Raw genomic sequence first — 23,804 nt, 5'->3', positions numbered from 1 at the left:
GCAGTAGTGATATCTGCCCTCCTAAATGACTCAGAGACATGGACTATAGGCACCTCAACTATAGACAACAGACACCTCAAAGTGCTGGAGAAGTACCACCAGCGCTGCCTCCACAAGATCCTGCAAATCCACTGGGAGGATAGATGCACCAATGTCAGTGTTCTCGCTCAGGCTAACATCCCCAGCATCGAAGCACTGACCACACTCGACCAGCTCTGTTGGGTGGGCCACATTGTCCACATGCCGACACGAGACTCCCAAAGCAAGCGCTCTACTTGGAACTCCTACAGGGCTAGCGAGCCCCAGGTGGGCAGAGGAAACATTTCAAGGACCCCCTCAAAGCTTCCTTGATAAAGTGCAGCAACCCCACCGACACTTGGGAATCCCTGGCCCGAGACCACCCTAAGTGGAGGAAGAGCATCTGGGAGGGTGCTGAGCACCTCGAGCCTCATCGCGGAGGGCATGAAGAAAACAAGCGCAGGCAGCGGAAAGAGTGTGCGGCAAACCAGACTCCCTACCCAACCTTTCCTTCAACCACTGTCTGTCCCACCTGTGACAGAGACTGTGGTTCCCGTATTGGACTGTACAGCCACCTGAGAACTCACTTTTAGAGTGGAAGCAAGTCTTCCTCAATTTTGAAGGACTGCCTATGATGATGATAAAAAATGGGAGCGCTATTAAACAAAATTTGACATCGAGCCACATTAGGAGATATTAGGGCAGTTTGGTCAAAGAGGTAGGTTTTAAGGAGCATCTTAAAGGAGGAAAGAGAGGTAGAGAGGCAAAGAGGTTTAGGGAGGGAGTTCCAGAGCTTAGGGCCTTGGCAGCTGAAGGCATGGCCACCAATGGTGGAGTGATTAAAATCGGGCCAAGAGGCCAGAACTAGAGGAGAGCAGAGATCCCAGAGGGTTGTAGGGCTGGAGAGGATTAGCGATGGGGGGGAGGCCATGGAGGGATTTGCAAACAAGGATGAGAATTTTAATAGAAGTGTTTAACATTATGAGAGATTTTGATAGAGCACATAGGGAGAAACTGTTTCCACTGGCAGGGGGGTCGGTAATCTGAGGACATAAATTTAAGGTCATTGGCAAAAGAGCCAGAGGGGAGATGAGAATTTTTTACACCGCGAGTTGTTGTGATCAGGAATTCACTGCCTGAAAGGGTGCTGGAAACAGATTCAATAGCAACTTTCAAAAGAGAATTGGATAAATACTTGAAGGGGGAAACATTGCAGAGCTCTGGGGAAAAAACACGGGAGTGGGACTAATTGGAGAGCGTTTACAAAGAGCTAGCACAGACACGAGGGGCCGAAAGGTTTCTTTCTGTGCTGTATAATTCTCTATTTGAAATATATTTGAAATACAAAATTTGCATAGCTCAGAAATCTATTGAAAATAAAGTGTCAAGTTAGCAGCGGCATAGAAAATTGACTAAATGCATGCTTTAGTTTATGAGACCCAGCCATTATCATGGAAATCACTATTCGATGTAAAACAGTGACACTCTCAGGGTTGCCATAACAGCAAGAAGCAAAGCCGCCTGATGAGATAACCTTGTTTGGTGATGGTTTGTTCTCTGCTCCTCCTACCTCCGACTCCGTCCAATAACGAGAAACCTACGGGGAAAGAGAAGTTGTGGGAATTGGTGTAAAAGGCGAGGCTCTGATCTTCATTGAACAGACTGCTGAAGAACGTGACCTCAGCAAGTTGGGGGAGACTTTACAGTGAAATTTACAGTGAGGCATAACCCTCGCCTGTAATTGACACTCTGACTGGGTCCTTTCACCCCTCGGATCTACCAAACTCACTCACCGTATCAAGGCGTTATTGGATTTTAAGCGACTCGGCCCGCGGACTGTGGGGTACAAAAACTTAAAACACACAAAACAAAGTTACAGTAAGTACACAATTATGCGTTTAGGTCGCGATCTTTGGGATTGGTGTGCGACCTATTGGTGACTGCGGTCTCTATTGTTGCTCATGGGGCGATTACACCTCCCAGTTCACTCATTTGTGAAACAAAATTAAATCGTTTTTCTTCATAAAGGAGGCGGTTAGTTAGTTGCTGCCACTCGAGTTTGTCTTTAAGCATTCTAACCGAACACAAAGTTTGCTGCCCCGAACGCTTTATCGCAGTGTCCGGCACAACTTTCAGCATGCTGACTGTAAATCATGAGAGCTCCATGAGAAAGGAAAGGGGACATTTTAAAAACATTAGTTAGTAACAGGATAAAGCGTTGTAGGGTCCAACAGCGGAGAGGTCTGCGGGGCAGAGTCCTGGCCCCACATGGGCTTGCTGCAGTGTGTGTGTGTGTGTGTGTGGTTTTGTCAGCAATGCACGCGAAGTCACTGTGGTTTAAATGCTGATCTCCATTCAATTAAACCAGCAAAGACACTTCCGAGTGCACCCAAGGCCTGAGAGGTGTGATCTCCCCCAGGAGGCCATCTCACACCGGTTTGAGTCTACAGGAGAGTGCAGTCTAAATCTAAGCTGAACTTTTATTTTAGGGGTTGCAGTGGATCCAGTCTGAAAGGAGAACAAGTATACTTTAATCACGTGGGAAGATTCAGCCTGAGTAAATGTGATCGATGTCACTGATGCATTTTGTATGCAGAGCCCTTATGGGGTCGGTGCGAACTGACAGGACAAGTTTAATAGCATGTTATTTCTTAATATTTTTATTAAATAAATCTGGAAACAGCAAAATAAAGTCAGGGCAGTGTGCAAAATGTAAGTCCTTTAGTATTGTGTGGTGGACCCATATGTTTTACCAGCTATGTATAGGTGTGACAACAAGAAAAATATATTGAATTAGTTGATGCAAGGTGAAAAGATTCTTTTTTTAGGGGCTGCATTATAGAAGGGAAAGAAATCATTTTATTTATATAGCGTCTCCGGACATCCCAAAGTGCTTCACAGCCAATGAAGTACTGTTGAAATGTAAGAAAAGTGGCAGCCAATTTGCGCACAGCAAGCTCCTACAAACAGGAATGTGATAATGACCAGATAATGTTTGCGATAAATATTGGTTAAGATTTTTGGGGAGAACTACCCTGCTCTTTTTCAAGCTAGTGCCATGGGATCTTTTATGTTAAACTGCCTTCTCAGATGAACATCTCAGCTAAAAGATGGCACCTCTGACAGTATAGTACTCTGCTGAAGTGTTAGCTTGGATTATGTGTTCAGGTATCTGTGGAGTGAGGATTGAACCCGTGACCTTCTGCGTGTAAGGCAAGAATGCTACCACTGAGCCAAGGTTGGCACTGTGGTGCAGTAATCGTGCTTTCCCTGACAGATCTGGATCAGAACAGGCCTTGTTATCTAGATTCTTCAAACTACCCTATGTTTGTTTCCATAAAAATTCTGTTTTAGTCATGAGGGCTTTGCTAAATCAAGAAAAAAAAGATTGATTTAAACCCGTTGGGAGATAAGTTTGTTAACATGTGCTCTCTGGAGATATTACCTACAATATTATATAGCATGCCAGCAGACAATTCTAAATTAAACTCTCAAGTGACACTGATAGACCACCCATGCATCAGCTAATTCTCATTAGTTTCTTTTGGAAGGTTCACTTCACTTCTCAAGGTTTTGTCAGATAAAACCATCAAAGGAGACAGAGAGGGGAGGGGTCCTGCACACTCTGTTAAAGATTAATCCTGCTGGAAGTATCTTTCAAAGTTATAATCATAGAAGTAGACTTCATAAGTAATCTACTAAGTTGTTCCCTCTCTACTGTCTGCTATATTAAACATTAATCAGGATAATTGTTTGCCAGAGTTTACCTTGAATTGTGCGTGAATTTTATTGAATTTGTCACTGGCAACGAACTTGCAATATGCCGACAAGTATATGAGCCATATAAATCTGATCAGTAACTTGATTAACGTCAACTGTACTGGGTATTCACCCTCAGTGGTAATTATAAAGCAGAGGGATAAGCTGACTAGACAGTCTGAGAACAACAGGGCTGGAGAGATAAGTTGGCATCACTCTACACTGCTTATACCATCGCATGAGAAATGAATGGGATCTATCGCTACAATTTTATATTTAAATGGCACACTACAAATATGACTTTCCTGGACTTTTGGCTGTCTATTTCCTTTATTTAAAAATAATGTTGAAAGCAGAAATGGTATATGCACAATACACCTGTTCGGTTGTCTACCCCCGAAGCATGCACTCTTGAAGGAGGGACTGCTTTTAGTATTTGGAATGCTTGTGCACTTCACCTCACGCAGAACATAAAAGAATCAGATAGATCCTGCCTGTATGTATAACTGGAGGTGATCTCCCCATCTGCCCTCTGCATCCCTTGTGCAGGTGCCTGTATACATCCAATGTTCATAACTGTTTTTACAAAGTGTTGTTTTTATTAAAGTAAAAATGCATTTAAGGGGAAGCTAGATAAGCACATGAGGGACAAAGGAATAGAAGGGTATGCTGGAGTTAGATGAAATAGAGTGGGGGAGGCTCCTGTGGAGAATAAACACCTGTTGGGCCAAACGGTCTGTTTCTACGCTGTTAATTCTATGTAAAATAATTACTACATTTCAAAGTGAGAGCTAGCGTGAAGGTAATTGTGTTGTTACCATAGATTGATATGATCTGGAATGGTGGTGGAAGCACATTCAGTAGTAACTTTCAAAAGAGAATTGAGAAGGAAAATTTTACATGGCTATGGGGAAATAGCAGGGGAGTAAGTGAGGCTAACTGGATAGCTCTTTCAAAAAGCTGGCACAGGCACGATGGGCACAATCCTTCTGTGTGCTGTAAGATTCTATGAAATCTTGTTGCAAATGTAATATTGGCAGTGAATGATTCCTCCATTCTTGTGTATTCATTTTTTTTACTACTTTAACTAACTTTTTTATGTTTTTGCAAATTAATTTTCATGCTGTTGCCTGCATTTCAATTATTTATATGTGACTATAGAAAAGCCTATCTGAAGGGTCAAGGTCCATAGTGTCAAACACCACCAAAGTTATAAAGAGTAAGATGGTTAAACAAGATAAATTAATAAGTAATGCAAAACTTGAGTTTTAAATGTCTGCCGATTTGTAGCAGGAAAGGAAAACTGGAGTAAGTAAGAGTTCCAGCTTTTGGGGAAGGATGGTGAGCATTGATTCCAGGTCAGTGAGGATATAGCGAGGAACAACCTTTATTGATATAGCGCCTTTAACGTGGTAAAACATCCCAAGCCACTTCACAGGAGCGTTATAAAACAACATTTGACACCGAGCCACATAAGGAGAAATTAGGGCAAAGGTTTTAAGGAGTGTCTTAAAGGAAGAAAGAGAGGTTTAGGGAGGGTAGAGAGGCGGAGAGTGTTAGGGAGGGAATTACTTTGTAGATGATTTGTTTACAGCAAAGTCAAACTTCCACCACACCAAATATTCACACTTTGCTATAGTAGCACAGAAATTATTCATGGGAGATTTTTTAACCTTTTTTTTAAAAGACTATAATAGTTATTTGTTCTGGACAAAACGCCACATGAAAATCTGCACCAAATTTGCTCTCCTTGGCTCTGGAATGTTATAGAAACATAGAAATATAGAAAATAGGTGCAGGAGTAAGCCATTTGGCCCTTCGAGTCTGCACCACCATTCAATAAGATCATGGCTGATCATCACCTCCGTACCTCTTTCCTCCTTTCTCTCCATACCCCTTGATCCCTTTAGCCGTAAGGGTCATATCTAACTCCCTCTTGAATATATCCAACGAACTGGCATCAACAACTCTCTGCGGTAGAGAATTCCACAGGTTAACAACAATGTTTAGTAGCCAACAGGTGAAAAATGGCAAATGAGTCAAACTAAAATTATACTAGCCCAAAAATTCTAACTGAGTATTGCCAACAAGCTGCTTATCGACCAAAGAAAGCCAATTGATGGTAATCTAATTCATAATTTTATTACTAAATAAGTTGAGTATTGCTGTAAAATGTTATTTTGACCATCGACAAAATGGACTAGCCTTGTGTAGGTGCGAGTCATAGCCTGGGGCAGGTTTTAAGACTGTGATTCTGGGTTCCAGCCAGCATTGCTGAAATCCTGAACCCTCTGACTCATAATGACATTGTACCAGGTGTAAATGGAATAAATTGTTACATTGTCTGGTGCAGTCCACACTTGTCAAGATGAAGCCAAATCAAAGAAAAAAATGCATTAGACAGATTAGATGCTGATGAAATATTGATTTTGGCTCTCAAGAAAGAGAGGAGAGCTGATTACCAAGGGCTGCACTTTATATTAAATCATCTTTTACTTACATGACCATATAATCGAAATAAAAATGCAGCTCATTCTCATTTCTGAGGAACAGCGTTTCAGTCAGTTTAATTGTCTTTTCTTCTTGTCCTCCACAGATCAGTATGTGTGATTTTTTGAAGGATCAGGAAGCCCCTGTGGCTTTGGAGTTCCGAGGCATACTTAAGGTAAGTTTTAATACGGCAATACTGAAACTACTTCTGTGACACACTTTAATAACTTCAAAAACATGTAAGCCTTTCAAGTTCTAGAGAATGTGTTGCAGCTTGTGTGTGTGTTTTGCGAGCCAGGTACAACTTCAGCTTGCAAACCCACATAAATGAACAGGCCAGTGCAGGTGCGTAGTGCAGTGGTATGGTGGTTAATGAAATCTAATTCAGTTTGCAAAAGGGAATGTCTGCAGGCCCAACTTGGGCAGAAAATGTTGCAAATTTGTGGTGGCTTATAAAGTTTGGGATGTTTTGCAAAGGTTTGTTTTAAAAAAAAAAATTACCATTAATTAGTTTTATTGAAAAAAACCTTTTCCTAATAGATCTCATCTAAGTCAGCCAAGCAGTTTGCACAACTTCCCAGGTTTGTTATAGTGCTGGAAGATATTTAAAAAATGTTGTCCCATTGTGACTAGAAAAGTATGAGTGTTGTTGCTTTGCTTTTCAACTCCGTTAGAGTGGAACGTCACTCTCCCCTGGTGGGTTAGGGAGATGAAACAGTATTCCAGCTCCAATAGTGTATGTGCTGAAAGTTCCCATATTATTTAATCATTGAAGACATTTTTTCTAATTCTCTCCCAAAAGGAAGTGATTCAAACTATGATTTGGATCCATGAGCACTTTTTACTTTGTGTTTTGTTCCATGTTCATAGAATCATATAGCACAGACCGAGGCTATTCAGCCCATCTTGCCTGTGCACGCTCTTTGAAAGAGCTATCCAATTAGTCCCACTCCCTAACCCTGTAAAATATCCAATTGCCTTCTGAAAGTAACTATTGAATCTTCTTCCACCGCTCTTTCAGGCAGTGCATTACAGATTATAACAACTCCAGATGTGTGATGTTCACCATTCTGCAGCTCATTATGCCATGAGAAATTACACTACCTTAATATGGAGGTCATGCCACAAGAGCCACACACGTTTTCATTGATCAGAAGCTGGGGAAAAAAAAAACCTTCCCCAATTATAATCAACAGACTTTACTGGATGAGTAAGCCTGTAAATGTTTAACACTTGCCATACTTGACTTTCCAGTTTACGTAATGCGTAGGCGTGTTTTTATTAGTACAGTCTGGCGAACTTGGAAGTAATTCAAGTTTCTAAGTGACCATTTGAAAAATATTTGTCCAGCATTACACCCTTTTGATACGCTGGAACCTAGCCATCTTTCCAAGGAAATGTTGCTGATATACAATAAGACCAAAGAATGTTCATTCTTGAGAATGGTTTACATGTTTTGCTACTGTTTAGTCTTGTCCAACTTTGATTATTTTTTTTTTTGCTCGATTTAACACCGCTAGTTCCCTATCTTAGTACTTTCAGTTCTGTTAAGGGACCGGGCTCAAATCCAGCTCTCAATGCTGTGTTAAAGTTCTGAACACTCCAGTGGCTGTTAGGGACCTATCTGAACTGAGCTCAAGCAGGCCAAAACCAGGTCATGGAGGGTGTGGCCCCACATTACAAAACTACCTTTAATTTTGGCTAATTGGCACTTCCCTTGAAGAGAACACATGATGATAAAATGTCAACCTGTGGTGACGTATAGGATGCTGTATGGAGGATGTGTTGAAACACATGGTTGGGTAAGGTTGAGGGAGCTTTACTCTACATCTGACCATGTTTTGCCTGACTTGGGAGTGCTTGATGTCTTGGAAACTGTTCCATTTCCAGCACTAATAGCCTTTACCTCAATGAGGCCAGCGTTCACTAAAATATAACATTAACTAGAGTGGCAGCCCTACTGCTTCACTTGATGTTCCTTCATTCTGTTAGAGACAGATTGTGAAGTGAGTTAAATCCCAGAAAAAATTGTTGAAATTGGGTTGAACATAGTAAGCATTTCCTTACTGCTTTACATCCGACTACTGATTTGCAACATCTAAAATTCCTGACTGAGTATCCCAAGGACAATGAGTTTCAGTGCTGTTACTATGTATTTTTGGACAGTTTTATAATTTGCACGACTGAATTAACCCATAAATAAATTATGTCCAAGTTGAGGCATTCTGTAGACTGTGACTTTGGAAAGCGTCTGAATAAGCATCCACTTTCTAACTCAGACTTCCAGTAAAAAGTATTTTATTTCTCCTTGGGATATGGCTATATGAGTAACACTACATTCGTTGCCCTGTGAAGGTGGTGATAGTGGACTGCCACCTTGAACTGAGGCAGTGCTTATGATGATAGTATTCCCATAATGGCGTTCCCTGTGGAATTCCAGGTTTTTGACCCAGTGACATTGAAGGAAAGGTGATGTATGTCTAAATCGGGATAGTGTGTGACTTGGAAGGGAACTTGAAGTTGTTGGTGTTACATGTCATTGTCACTCTTGCCCTTAAAAGAGTGATGTTTGGTGCCATTTCAGTGCCTCTTTTACTGCTGAAAATACAATGGGGATTCTTTCCCACCCCTTCCTAAAAACTATTCTTCAGTTGTAAAGGCTACTGTTTATGATTTGAGTGAATGAACACTTAACATGTTCATATGACATCCCTCTATCCACTGCCATAATGGATAGATTTGGCCAGTTAATATAAAAAGATTAACATCTATGTTAAAATAGCAGAGGATTGTTACCAGAACACATCAAGCATTGATATCCCATTCCTAATTTCCAGCTTTACAATCTCAAAAGCAGTACCAGCTCTGAATGATTTATAAATTATCAAAATAGTTTAGTTATGAGGGACATCCGATTGTTTCTAAACCAAGGTTAAGACCATAATACAGTTGTTGGTTTTTCTGCAAATTAATTATTTTTATTTCAGCGCCAGTCAGCGTTTGACATGCATGAACCATTTGGTATCGGGCTCAATGGATTGTTGTCACATTTGGATGAAGAACAGAGTGTGCAAGAGGTTCCAACGGGCATGTCCTCCTTCTTCTATGGTAAATGCCTCATTAACTGGGACTCGTCCATATTTAAATGTTAGATTTGTTATTAGTAAAATGATACATGTAACTGAGATGTTGGTGTCCATCTTGTTGCAGATACTAATGCAGGGAGCTCCCTGGTAGTTTAGTGGGTAAATGTATCACCTGGTCTGGCACTGAGCATTATAACCCAAGAAGATCCCAGGTCCAATCTCTGGCCTGCGTGTGATTTCAGCCAGGCCAGCAGTTGGGGATATTACAATATGCCATAGAGGGTAAAGATCTGCCAGGATTCCTGCTCTTGATCACTCTCTGGTGACCCCTGTTAGAAAATCCAAATCTCTGGATGTTGATTGAAGACAAGATTGGATGAGAAGATATGTTAGGGCACAGTTGTCTTAACTCCATGGTCAGATAGCCTGTTGATATTTTCAGCTTCAACCTGTATGACAACTTGGGGAGGATAGCTGAGGACAACCAGGATTGTGGAGCTGTGACCCAGCATGAACCAGTGTTTCAGAATAGCAGGAAGGAAAGCAATTCTGGTTATAAAGCAGTATTTTTATAAAATATTTTTAACAAACTGAAAACTTAAAATGCAAATGTTTTAAAATCTTTCATTTCATCTTATGACTGCATACTAAGTGATATTTCCATACAGATGCACTGAAATGCCATGCTTAGCATTGTTTAGTGCACTGTTGACCTGTCCCATGAGCCACTGTAGGTTATTACAAGGCATCGGCAAAGTTAGTAATCCATTGCTCCAGTCAGCTTTAGCCACTAGCAAAACATGTTAACTAGAGGGTCTCATTTTAGCTTTGAACCACTTTCTCTCCCATCTGTTGTGACACCTTCAATCTAAGACTGCTCTTCCAATAAGAATATTTGATGCTTGGTAAGAGAAAGTTTATGAATCCCAGCTTTCAACAGTACCCTCAAATGTAATAAATGACCAGAGATAACATCTGTTACCAATGTTTCCCAACAAGCTAAATCTTGTAATAGCTTCTTGATATTATCTGAGACGCTTTTAAACCCGTGTGCAGCATTCGGAATTCCAGCTATCTTGAATGTCTGGCTTGACATTGTATAGATTTATGTGAGGTCAGATTGAACTATCCAGTATGTCAGTTTAGCTGAATAATTGGGTGTTAAAACATAAAACTGGAGATTCATAGAACACTATTTTCTTTTGTCACTGTTGCAAAATTTGTCTTGAGAAGGATTTATTAGGGAGGAAGATTAGAATATGGAACTCTGAAGAAAATTGTATTCATGGTGGTAGGATTATTTTTCACTGCTTTCTGTTTTTTCTCGTCTGCAGATGTTGGAACCAATGAGGTTCCACTCCTAACGCCTGGCAGCAAAGCAGTCATGAGCCAGGCTCTGAAGGAGAGCTTTAGTGGCTTTGTCAAAGAGAGTTGTCGCCTTGGCATCCCAAAAGGTAATCAAACTGAAAACCGTTACCATATTTAAGTTGTAGTTTTGTGACTTTTTTTCTCTTCCAAAATTTCTCGAAGAAATTCTCACATTGGATCACTGACCAATGGAAAATTGTGGATGGTGATTGCAATAAATGGAAATTTTTTATAGATTGGCCAAAGACACCTCCATGGAGCAAGCAGTCCAAATCGAATACGGACTCAAGCAAAGCATGGGGAAAAGCAACAAACTGCTACACACTTAAAAATCATAAAATTAAAAGTTGCCCATAGTAAGCAGTGATTCCGTTGGTTAAATGCAATAGCTACTGTGCAACAGAAGCAGACAGACTAGAAAGAACACAAGCTTAATTCATGCTCTGTGCTGAATTAGCCAGGCTGGAGATCTGGGTGCAGGAAGGAGAAAACTTGAGCCAGGGTATATACTCCCGATTATTGGCCGGTGACACCTGCTGGAAAGTGTGTGGTTGTTGGGCGAGTCCAGGATTCTGCCAAGCTCACCCATGAATAATTAACCTTGGGCGATTTACCCGAGGGAACTGCTGCCCGGGTGACCATAACTCCAGTATGACTCACCACCTTCAGGAGAAGTGGGAAGAATGATCTTGGATGAAACATAGAAACATAGAAACATAGAAAATAGGTGCAGGAGTAGGCCATTCGGCCCTTCTAGCCTGCACCGCCATTCAATGAGTTCATGGCTGAACATGCAACTTCAGTACCCCATTCCTGCTTTCTCACCATACCCCTTGATTCCCCTAGTAGTAAGGACTTCATCTAACTCCTTTTTGAATATATTTAGTGAATTGGCCTCAACAACTTTCTGTGGTAGAGAATTCCACAGGTTCACCACTCTCTGGGTGAAGAAATTCCTCCTCATCTCAGTCCTAAATGGCTTCCCCCTTATCCTTAGACTGTGTCCCCTGGTTCTGGACTTCCCCAACATTGGGAACATTCTTCCTGCATCTAACCTGTCTAACCCCGTCAGAATTTTAAACGTTTCTATGAGGTCCCCTCTCATTCTTCTGAACTCCAGTGAATACAAGCCCAGTTGATCCAGTCTTTCTTGATAGGTCAGTCCCGCCATCCCGGGAATCAGTCTGGTGAACCTTCGCTGCACTCCCTCAATAGCAAGAATGTCCTTCCTCAGGTTAGGAGACCAAAACTGTACACAATACTCCAGGTGTGGCCTCACCAAGGCCCTGTACAATTGTAGCAACACCTCCCTGCCCTTGTACTCAAATCCCCTCGCTATGAAGGCCAACATGCCATTTGCTTTCTTAACCGCCTGCTGTACCTGCATGCCAACCTTCAATGACTGATGTACCATGACACCCAGGTCTCGTTGCACCTCTCCTTTTCCTAATCTGTCACCATTCAGATAATAGTCTGTCTCTCTGTTTTTACCACCAAAGTGGATAACCTCACATTTATCCACATTATACTTCATCTGCCATGCATTTGCCCACTCACCTAACCTATCCAAGTCGCTCTGCAGCCTCATAGAATCCTCCTTGCAGCTCACACTGCCACCCAACTTAGTGTCATCCGCAAATTTGGAGATACTACATTTAATCCCCTCGTCTAAATCATTAATGTATTTTGAACTTTTTTTTAAGCTAAAGTAAAGTTCCTTTTTTAAAAAATGAAGGTAACCGCATACATGATCCATCTATAGAATTTAAATGTCTTCATCCAGTCACTCCCGCTGTACAGAAAATGTGATCTGAGCATAAATGTGACCCAAACATTCTATCTTGGAAACTGTACAAATGAACGTGCAAATGAAATTTAAGTGTGAGATTTTGTTAGAAGTTTTGCAGTAACACTACATTTTGATTTCTTCCCAGACCCTCATATTTGGAGTGAGCAGCATGTCAATCAGTGGCTGCACTGGGCTGTGAATGAGTTCAGTCTGGGGAATGTCAATTTCCAAAAATTCTACATGACTGGTCAGGTCCTCTGTGACCTTGGGAAGGAATGCTTTCTGGAGCTGGCACCTGATTTCATTGGAGACATTCTCTGGGAACACTTGGAACAGCTAATGAAAGGTACAGTGGTGTTCAGCAATACTTCCTTTTAAAAGCGTGAAACAAGTGACCCTAATTAATCAGACACCGCTTGATACAGGAGCTATTCTTGTGCAGCGATTTCCACAATATTTATTAATGCGTCTTTTTGCTACCAGTTTTATCTATCGATTGCCTGAATACTGTTTCGTGAGCATCTGTTGTTCACCAGTATCTTCCCAAATGGTCTTGGGGTGAATCTTGACAGTAAATTTTGGCGTGACTATTTAACTGCAAGGAGCATTGCAACTGTCCTCATCACATCCACACATGCGCCCCTCCAGCATTGGTCACTGGATAGCAATCTAGAGCAGGGAGCCTGGCTGGTTTTCCCCTCTTTGGCCTCTGGGTTCATTTTAGAACCCCTACTATCACCTCGGTAGAGATCAGCAAACTTTTATCGTGCCCCACTGATCAAAGTTTGGACCTTCCTGATTTATGAGATTCAGCTGCTCACTGGGTAAACTAGCTAATCTATCGGGGAGGGGGGCTTCTTCATACGAGAGTCTTTTTGGTAATTCATGTTTAACTTTTCTTTGCTCATTGAGGTAAGGGATGCCAGTAGTGGTTTGTTCAATCATTTCCAATCCTGTACAGCAGGTATAGAGTAAAGCTTCTCCCTCTCTACTGCTTCAACAATCTCCCCTAGCTCCAAACACAAGAGCATGCCACGCTAAATCAGTGTGACCACTTCACACACAAATCATCCTTGAGAGTGAAATTAACTGGTTCGGATCTACAACAACCAAGAACTGGGTTGAGACTGCACAAACTGAGTTAATGTAGATCCTTTACAGCTGAGAGAGAGAGAGAGAGAGAGAGAGAGAGAGAGAGACGACTCTCACTCTAAACTGAATTTAAAGATGCCTGAGGAACAATCCACTTCACCATTCTGTTCTGAGGACTGTTCGGTAAGAATGATCTGGCGAATGGGATTTGATTTTAATCCCATCAGATTGTCCCAGTCTTTAACTACAGATAAACAGAATATGGTGAGCTATTTTTTGAATATGGGGGCCCCAAAAACAAGCCTTTACTGTTCACGTGTTCTGTACAAGCTTTCAATAAAAACCGTTAATAAAAGCAATCCATTATTAACCCATAATTAAAAAGATGTTTTTCATGGCATGTTCATTTAAACGGGCTGTTTTTGCTCCAGCCAAAACCTAGCTACACTCATACATGAAAGCTCATTTTTACCATTTGCTTCTGGGAGTCTATATTTTATTATTTTTATTTCCTATTGCTGTCTGTGGGTTCCCCCACCCCTCACCCCAAACATCACAGCAACTACTGTGATACAGAACTATGAAAGGTTTTGAGCCTGAATGAAACAACCGATCCATATTTTCAAGGCCTGCCTAATTCCTATCCTCTTGTTCTGGATATAGATTTTATTGCAATAAGTGATGCACAATACTATTGTGTATCTGCATCTTAAAGTCTGCAGAGTGGTAGCACACTGGCCACGCCTCTTGATTTGCCACGTGCGGAGTTCCTGGTCTCAGAAGGTCTGTCAGAGAGAGGTGTCAAGCAGACATGATCCCAGGTTACTGGAGAGAGAGGCCTGGAATCCAGTCAGTCCTCCATGTGCTCACTCTGAAGTATTGTATTTAAAAGTGTGGTTTAAAAAAAAAGGAATTCATTTATTTTCTTCTTTATCATTCTTGATTATAGATGTGGTGTGTCAGCCATGGCTCAGTGGGTAGCACACTTGCCTCGGAGTCAGAAGGTTGTGGGTTCAAGTCCCACTCCAGAGACTTGAGCCCAAAAATCTAGGTTGACACTCCAGTGCAGTGCTAAAGGAGTGCTGCATTGCCGGAGGTGCCGTCTTTCGGATGAGACGTTAAAACCAAGGCCCCGTCCGCGCTCTCAGGTGGACGTTAAAGGTCCCATAGCACTATTTTGAAGAAGAGCAGGGGAGTTATCCCCGGTGTCATGGCCAATAATTATCCCTCAATCAACATCACTAAAACAGATTATCTGTTCATTATCACATTGCTATTTGTGGAGCTTGCTGTGCAGAAATGGACTGCTGCGTTTCCTACATTACAACAGTGACTACACTTCAGAAAATACTTCATTAGCTGTAAAGCACTTTTGAGACGTCCGGTGGTCGTGAAAGGCGCTATATAAATGCAAGTCTTTCTTTCTTTCTTAGCTTGCCAGGAAGCACCACAGCTGAACTATCTGGTAAACCCTGCTCTCCTCAATGCAAACTCCCATTGGGCGGACAATAATTCCTTTGGTACGTCTTTTTCAAATCCACTGATCATGGTATATTCTGGCAAAGACCAGTTGGGCCGAATAACCGGATTCTGTGCTATAGATTCCATGTAATATTGCTGGAGAAAGTCTGACGGGTATAAAAAACAGCTCCTATTATGAGCAACTTTGATCTCACTGTCTACTAAGATCCTCCCATTTTTCTTTGAAAAGCTTTTGATATTCTGCTAAAATGCAATTTTTTTTGTATTTTTTTCTGCAGCTAATTATTAGCAGATTGTTGGTAGAAAGTTCCCATGTGTAGATGATTGTATTTTAGCAGATCATCACTGCATGGGCTTCACAAGCAACCCTGCCAAAGGATTCTATTAATAAAATATCATGCGGTTTTAATTGTACGTATACTTCCGTCTTTTTAGTGAATTATTAGTTGATTTTTCCCGTGGCAGTGCACTCGGGAAGCCAAGATCAAGTTTAGCCTTCTGTTAAAGTGGGGTTTGAGGGTGGGGGATATTTCAATCAGGGCATGTAGATGTAATTCAGTCCCTATTGTAAAGTCATGGAAGGGGGAGGTGAGCTTTCTCAGGGATTCTCCTGCTCAGCTACTGTAACTTTGGCAGAGGCATCATGGAAACCCCGTGAAAATAGGGTAAACACAAAAGGTATGGCGAGCGAATGGGAGAATGAGCGAATTAAAATTCACCCCCATACAGTCTGTCCGTCCTTTTCTTATGATACTTTGATTTTTATATTATTGCTAGTCAATCACTCATGGTCTTGCGCAAGTTGAGTCAGAAAATATGATCATGCTCTTATCTGTCTCTATGTTGCTAACTCCCCGTCTCCCTTCTGTTTATCTCTCTCTCTCTCTCCCCCCTCTCTCTTCTATTTTTTTTTCTGCTGATTCTCTCCCCATAATTCTTTTTCTTCCCCCCCCTTCTCTCTCTGCCCTCGTCTGCCTTTTTCTTTTATTTTCTCCTTTTTTCAGATAGTGGATGTTGCAGCAACAAAAGGAGCCAGTAATGAGTCCGGCCGGATTTGGGTAGGGGTGGATTAGAGAGTGATCACATTCTCTGATTTACTGTGTGCAATATTACCAAAGATCGACTTGTATACCCTAATTATAAAATACCAACTGTTGTGTGTCACACAGTGTAACATCTGTAACATTGGAAATACCTATCAGAGTGCCTCCGACAGGAATAATGGCTACTGCAGGAATTTGCTTGTCCAATCTACCAAATCCAATATATAATAGATTTATATTTAAATAGCAAAACATAAAGCAATTTTGGAAATAGAGAAGTAAATCATTTGGAGCAAAGCAGTGTCTCTCCAGTACAGACTGATAAGCTGAAAGATGTAAAACTGAAATACTGCAGCACCACCAGTGGCAGGAGGGTGTAATTACAGTGTGACATTATAAATGCGAACATAGGAATTCCTCATGATGAAGTTGACAGACATAAGACTTTTAACATGGTATTGATTGTGTTTTCACACTTGACTAATGTGAACATTAGATTCAGATTTTTTTTTAAAAATCTGACAAGTTGGTAATTGAGAAAAGTCTGGAGGTTTCATACGTAGACGTATTGCAATGTACCGAAGTAATGAGCTGCTAAAATTTCTGTAATTGTGTCTGGTCTCCTGTGGTTTTGTTCAGGTAGTTTGGGGGCTGGAAAATGGCTGTGATATTTAGTCACTAACCTGGCCTGTTCCTTCAAGGCCCATGCCCAGGTGATCTAACTAGGAACATCTTGAGATCGATCTGAATCTAATTACTGTTGCTGTAAGAAGTTTTTCTGGCTTGGCTCTTATTTACAGGGAACCAAGTTAAATCACAGCCATAAAAACCTGTGGGGAATTACTGGCATGTATTTCAGAAGTTGATTTTGTTCACAATTCTGTGGTCTGAAATCTGGCAGACACTTCTCAAAACATTTATATAGATAGATTAGTTTGTTTGTCACTGTTTGGAGATATGTCCATTCAAGGAAGACTCCGAGATTAATACAGATTTAACCGACTTCGTTAAGTTTATCCTAAAATGGTTCTCTTGACCCTAAATAAATTCTGATTATCTTTTTTTTTAAACAAATCATTTGTCCTTATTACTTGGAAGTTCTTGCCAAGCCAATTTTCACATGATCATTGATGAGAAAATTGTGGGTTTTCTGCACTGACTCTGACTCCAAGTTTGATGGGCTTGAGGTCAATGCAGATAGAGTTGATCCAACTTTCCAAGCAGTGGTTAGTTGATTCGGCTTCACTGATGTGCAGTCAGTTGCAGAAACAATGATGCTGGGGGAGTATGAACATAGCATCCAGTGTGAGATATCATACAGGAGCCAAGTGGTGGTAGCTACCATATAACATCAAATACTGTACCTCCAGATAATGCTGATCCCAAAGTAACCGCTGTTTAAAATTTGAAGTGATACTTAAAAGTTTGGGTTCTTGTTGGGTCCATTGCTGTATCCCAGTCAGGGCAAGCGGAGCAGGAGGTTTGTATAACCATCCTGATGATTTCATTTTTTTTTAAAATATGCTTTCAGAATTCCGCTCCAATCTACCCCAATGTGGAGGCCAACTCTCTGGTTTTACTGGAAGTTTCCTGTCAGAACTGTGTCAGATCTCATCGGATTTAAGTAACCAGGATTTTCTCAATTTGAACCATGACTTCCCGACTCTTGCTAACCCGCAGTTGGATAATGAAGAGATGAGCTACTATGCCATACAGCAAAAACGAATAAACGTGGGCGTAATTGGCCATGGTAAGTGTGTGAGAGGAACTGCGGGTTAAGGCGAAAAACAAAATACCTGATGTGGGGATGTGGGGGGGCTTGTGCTGAAATATGGTTTCATAGTTAGGAGCCACCATGTGGTACTTTACAGATAATGGGCAGAATATTCTATTTATAAAGTGGAAAGAGGTAGCAAAGAAAAATGAGTTCAAGAGCAAACTAAAGCCAGGAACTAGAGAGCGATGAGAAGGAAGATGGGGATAAGATACTGTTACTGTCTTCTTCATGTATGCTTTTAAACTGAACATCGTCCCTTTTCATTTTCTTGTCAGGTGAGACCAGGAAGCAAGGATCTCTCAAAAGCCAGGACAGCTTCGACAGTGCAGACCCGCTGTTGAAATCCTGGAACAGTCAGTCATCTTTGTGCGACATGCAGCGTGTTCCTTCGCAGGATAGTTTCGAAGACGACTGTTCCCAGTCTCTGTGCCCAAGCAAACCAAACATCTCATTCAAAGATTACATCCAAGAGAGAAAAGAGCCGCTGGAACAAGGGAAACCAGTCATTCCTGCAGCAGTGCTTGCCGGATTCACGGGTAAGGGATCCTGGTGTGTCGGGTCCTTTCGGTCATTCCAACCACAAAAAGGAAAGCAGCATCCTGTACTTTACCCACAGCTGTTTTACAGGAGTCCAACAAATTGAAAGAAAAAATAAATCTTGCATTAAATGTTACTTCATCGGACCGTCTAACTTTTCAAAGGAGCTCTCTCTCTCTCCTCCTGAGGAAAGGAGCAGGGAAGAATGCCCTTTGTAAAAATAAGCCATATAGGTCTGAAGTTCATTTGTCTGTACTGAGTTAACTGATCTCCATACAGGTGCTTTAATTGACCTTTGCTCCCTTGGGCTAAGGGGGTTAAAATAAAATCATCCCAAGTATTCCACTGCTCGTTACTTTCCAGCGAGGCATGACGGATAATGTGTGTTGGTGGATGTCAGATGGGTAAAGAATCTGACATGGTTGTGATGCTCTCCCCATAGTTAACTACATTAATTGTCCACGTTCACTCACGAAGATTGGCCACTTGGCAAAGGAGTGGAGGAGGGCTGCCTGCACGCATGGAATCGTATTTCAGCAAGAGTCGTGCGGGGAGCAGGGCGGGGGCGCGGGGGGACTGAAGGAAAAACGAGCTAATCCTCTGACCTGTTCATAAGTACTTGGTGGCGAGGGGGCGGGGGGAAGTTTCCTGAAGAAATTTCAACCTGTAAGAACACAATTTATAACCAGAGAGATCTTCTTCCTGCAGTGCTCGCGCCTCAATCGTAATCAGATTTCCCAGCAGGCAAAGAGGATTCCTGTGTGGGACATGTTTTATAGAGCTTCAAACTAGGCTGCAATTGCTGACTCATTAAATAGACTGTAGGGCAGTATTTTGCAACGGTTTACCGTGAATAACAAATCCTAACAAATCGGCCATTTTACTTTCTTTGTTTAGCCATGATTGGGTGACAAATTATTGTAACGGGAAACTATAATTTTATAAGTCATGCTACTTCAGAATAAAGTGCTATGAGTCGAAAAATTGTTTATTTTTTTCCAGTTAGGGTACATGTCCTTTTCAAGTGCTCGGAGTTTTGTTATTTTTATGCCTGGTAATGAGAGTTGACTCCTCCATGGCCTTTGGCAAAAGAGTCTGTTTTCAAAATCCAGATCCAAGGCATTGAGAAGGTTCAACACCACTTTGTATTTTCATTTTTAATTTACATCTTTTTTTTTTACTTGTTTGTACAGGAAGTGGACCCATTCAACTTTGGCAGTTCCTCTTGGAATTACTGACTGATAAATCATGTCAGACATTTATCAGCTGGACCGGGGATGGATGGGAGTTTAAACTGACTGATCCTGATGAAGTAAGAATCTTGTAAATTATCAGATTATAAGCATGTGAAAAAGGAGCGGGGGACGGTGCGGGATTGCTTCAACTGTAACACTTAACAGAGCAAAATAAGTATTGTACATTTGCCAGGTCCTGAAGGCTATTTTCAGAGAAGGCAAAAGTCTGAAAGTCTCCCAACTATGAGGCTACCACTAATTAGTTGACTCAATGATTTAGCACACAAACTAATTATGTGAAATCCTTCAATAGTGTACTAAATGTAATAACTGTTTGTATTTAGTAAGGCTAAATATATCATTTTAAATTGCACAATTTATTTTAGTGAAAAGGCTGTTATCCAAATACACAACTAGCCTCATGAATACTGCGTAAAGCTTTTCAGCAGGGAACATTTGAATAAGATGTACAAAATGTCTTCTGAATTAAGCGGGAGACTCCGGAATCTCATAATCCCGGCTCTGAATCTGGTTAGCTCCTCGTTTCTCTAACTGCAGACTACTTACAGTCGTAACCTGGTGAATGGCAACGATGTCCACCCAGGCTAGGATTCACATTGGCATCCCCCATAAGAGTAGAAGGTGGGCCCTCGTTCAGTGATGCCTGGCACCAAAGATCGGAGTTGAAGCCATCTTGGGGAGGCAGCGACTGAGATGAGGTGCTCCCCTGGAGAGGAGGAAAAGAGCAGCTCACGTCAAGGGCAACATTGACGTAGGCCTGAAAAAAGTTCACCTGATGCACACTCTCTTGGTCACAGAATGAAAATTAGTGTCAGGATGTTTGGATAGAGGAAGTAACTGCTGTACGAAAAAGAGTGAGAGGCATCGGAGGTAACTGATATAGTTCACTTCACACAGTCGAAATCATATAATGCCAGTTACTTTTCATTTGAGTCTGTTGACACAGTTACTGTATTCTTTCCCCCCAGCAGGTTTAGCAAGCGATCCACTGTCTTCCTGATTTATTAGTGCTGAATGCTAACGACATTATTTTCTCACTGTGTCGCAGGTTGCTCGGCGATGGGGCAAGCGCAAGAACAAACCCAAAATGAACTACGAGAAGTTGAGCCGAGGGCTGCGCTATTACTATGATAAGAACATCATCCATAAGACATCCGGCAAGAGGTACGTCTACCGCTTCGTCTGCGACCTGCACAACCTGCTGGGATACACAGCAGAGGAACTTCACGCTATGCTGGGAGTGCAGCCAGACACTGAGGATTGAGGCCACCTTTGTTGAACCACCCAGCAGTGAGAATGTGACTGGCAGTGGTCAAAGGATTTCACTGAGGACGGGTCTAATGTGGTGGGAGACGGTAGAATGAGGAAAGATGCCAGGGAGGCATCTTCCTTCGCCTTGTTTTGACAAAGATAACAAGTGGCGATGGGAAACCTTTCTAATACTCTCTTACTGCTTACCTGGTAGAGGTGCACAGTATTGACCAGTCACATCAATTCAATACAGCCACATGTTTTCCTTCTGATTGTGAATCGCCTCTTTTTTTTAAAGAAAGCTTTTTTTTCATCTTTATAACAAGGAAAATTGATGAGTACTGGTATAAGCTTTCTAGTGTTGACAAGACGTTGTTTAACATGGCATGAGTAAGGTTGTTGTAGTTTCGGACCAAAGGTATTGTCATAAAATGGAAGGGTTTTATTTGCAAGCACAGCACACTCCCACAAGCACAACACTGTCCTTTGTTCTGTGATGCCTTGCGTCTGTAACCAGTTAATATTTAGCTGTCACATGAAACGGATCAGTTTCCTATGTTAAGGAAATAGGTTATGAATGTAGATATAAGTTGCCAGAGCTGCGTAAGATATTCGGGTCCTTGGAAAAAGTAGGCTGTGGCCTACACTGGATTTCTTATCACAGTGAATATTTCTTTGATAAATCAAATTGTTCCTTGGAGACCAAAGGCCATTGTCTGCTGAACAAAACGTGGAAACTGTTGAGCTGTTGCTTAGCAACTATCAAGAAATAAATATCCAATGCTACGATTATCCGCGTTTCTTAATTGCAGTAGTCACATCTGCAATATATAAAACCAAGAGTTTCCATCTGTCTTCTTTTGTGCCAACCGTTCCCAGAATTGGTGCTTATCTAAAAGATTGTCGTTTTCGTATATCGTATACCTGACAGGTATCGTTTAAGAATCAGAATTTAAATATTGCAATGTAATTTTTAACAGCTATATAAACGGCTCTGGCAGCTGTTTCCGATCACAGCTATCATTGCCTTAACCTTGGCAGCAAAGACATTGTGAAAGACTGCTGGAGAGGCTCAAGTTTTCGAGAGTTACGCAAATGCAATGTTTTCACAAGGCAATAAAAAGAATGCAGTCTTCTTGCAGCAATGGGAGGGATTCTGTCACTGGTCTTTTAGTCTACTGTGTATTATAAAGTTTCTGTAAATTATATACATATATATATGTATATTTTTTATAATTGTATGGCTTACTTGTAGGGATGCAGCAAATATTTTTGATATATCTCGCCACTTTTCCGTTGGTTATTCAATGGAAAATTAAGTGAATCAACTTGTGTATGACTGGATCATGGATTGCAAGCAGGTTCCAGGAGCTAGATGCTCATTTAATGGAACTGGTCTTTCATTTTAATCACGTTTTTTTTGTTAAGTCATCAAAAGGAACCTTACATTATAATTAAGTTTGAATTTTATATCCTGTAACACCTCAGCCCAGTTACAAGTTTGTCCATCTGTGGGCCTCTGATTGGATCTGCAGAATTTAAACCAACCAACCCCAAAAACAAAAAACAATTAGCCCACTGGATCATTTTGTATCCAAAAAAAATGAAACTCTCTGCTTGCCAGTTTACTTTGGGACCGGGTACAAGGGGACTTCTATTTTTATGTATAAATTATAAGCCACTTCCGAGGGGCTGGTGTTGCAGCTGGTTTTCTGCACTGAATTTGAGAATTGTTTAACAATGAAACGAGCTGGGAAAATATATTGCAAAAACACAAGGTTTTGTGAATGCTGCAAAATGTATAATTTTCTGTACAGTGATACAAATTTGTAATAAATATTATTTGTATAAACGGTTGTGGTTTCGATATATTTTTGAAATAATAAATCCATTTCCTGATAAATACCCGATATACTTTGTTTTTTTTCTGCGAATGTGAAGTGTTGGAATATAGATGTTCAATCACTCCAGTGCTGTGAAAGGGGATGCAATTGCCCCCCGTGTGTGTATAATCCTGCCAGTGGGGGCTGGGGCAATGCAATGGGGGCAATGTCCAGGGATGCTCCAACCTGCTGCCCCATGTAATGATGAGCTGCTTCCACTGACTCTTGAATCCAATCTGTCGAGTGGAGGCCAGGCTGTCCCAGAGAAGAAATAAGAAAAAGAAAGACTTGGATTTATATTGCCACCGGGCGTCTCAAAGCGTTCATAAGCCAGGGGACATGGAGGACCAGAGATACACGGAGCATTAACTGTGTACCTTAAAGATTAATTGGGCCACCAGTGAGCCCTGGGCTACATTAATGAATACTACTGCAGTAGAGCAATATAGAAAGAGTGGCTGAAACTGATACAAGTATAATATAATCTATTATATACTGTAAATCTGGAGAGGACCTTCAAATCAGAAGTTCTTATAAATAGAATTTATGACAAGCAATTTAACTCACTCACAGACAACTCCATAAATCGGTTTTCATAGAGAAAGAGAGATTGTTAAGGTTACACTATCAGCTAGTACAATACATGCACTGCAAAGCACACTGATGATCAAAAATGAATGTGGTTTCTCTTGTTGGATTCAGTCAAGTTCCTGAACAGTATGCAGGCATGTTTACATTGAAGGAGTACCACTGATTGCAGATACACCATCGACATACGCCCTAATATAAAAGACCCAACCATAAAACACCTAAAGGGATTGTAGCCCCATAGGGGGAAGATTGGCACACAGAAATCATTGGTCCCATTTTTTGTTTCATAACACTCCTGTGAAGTGCCTGGGAACCTTTCACTATGTTAAAGGCACTATATAAATACAAGTTATTGTTGAATGTCACTTTCCCTGGGCCCTTT

General features: G+C 41.3%; 1 protein-coding gene across 2 annotated transcripts; it reads left to right on the top strand.

The window, feature by feature from the left end:
- Positions 1-1,683: 1,683 nt before the first annotated feature.
- On the top strand, positions 1,684-22,851 carry ets2 (v-ets avian erythroblastosis virus E26 oncogene homolog 2). 2 transcript variants are annotated; one of them, XM_070893848.1, is made up of 10 exons: positions 1,684-1,896; positions 6,374-6,442; positions 9,255-9,375; positions 10,688-10,807; positions 12,656-12,856; positions 15,036-15,122; positions 17,659-17,877; positions 18,180-18,440; positions 19,635-19,753; positions 20,746-22,851. In XM_070893848.1, exons 2-10 carry the CDS (start codon positions 6,380-6,382, stop codon positions 20,959-20,961), a joined length of 1,407 nt encoding a protein of 468 aa, XP_070749949.1. In that variant the 5' UTR covers positions 1,684-1,896; positions 6,374-6,379; the 3' UTR covers positions 20,962-22,851. The 2 variants fall into 2 exon arrangements, with proteins under 2 accessions (XP_070749949.1, XP_070749950.1); XM_070893849.1 differs by lacking the exon at positions 15,036-15,122.
- Positions 22,852-23,804: the final 953 nt, after the last annotated feature.

The sequence above is a fragment of the Pristiophorus japonicus genome, chromosome 11 (assembly GCF_044704955.1).
Source record: "Pristiophorus japonicus isolate sPriJap1 chromosome 11, sPriJap1.hap1, whole genome shotgun sequence".
NCBI classification, from domain to species: domain Eukaryota; kingdom Metazoa; phylum Chordata; class Chondrichthyes; family Pristiophoridae; genus Pristiophorus; species Pristiophorus japonicus.
This window is presented reverse-complemented; position numbering and strand designations above follow the sequence as displayed.

What these genes read in the sequence shown, in the direction of transcription:
- ets2 (XM_070893848.1), top strand. Translation starts at nt 6,380, where the DNA reads ATGTGTGATTTTTTGAAGGATCAGGAAGCCCCTGTGGCTTTGGAGTTC. An exon ending in CTTGGAACAGCTAATGAAAG is followed by an intron (nt 12,857 to 15,035) that starts GTACAGTGGTGT and finishes TTTCTTTCTTAG; the next exon opens with CTTGCCAGGAAGCACCACAG. An exon ending in GGCGGACAATAATTCCTTTG is followed by an intron (nt 15,123 to 17,658) that starts GTACGTCTTTTT and finishes ATATGCTTTCAG; the next exon opens with AATTCCGCTCCAATCTACCC.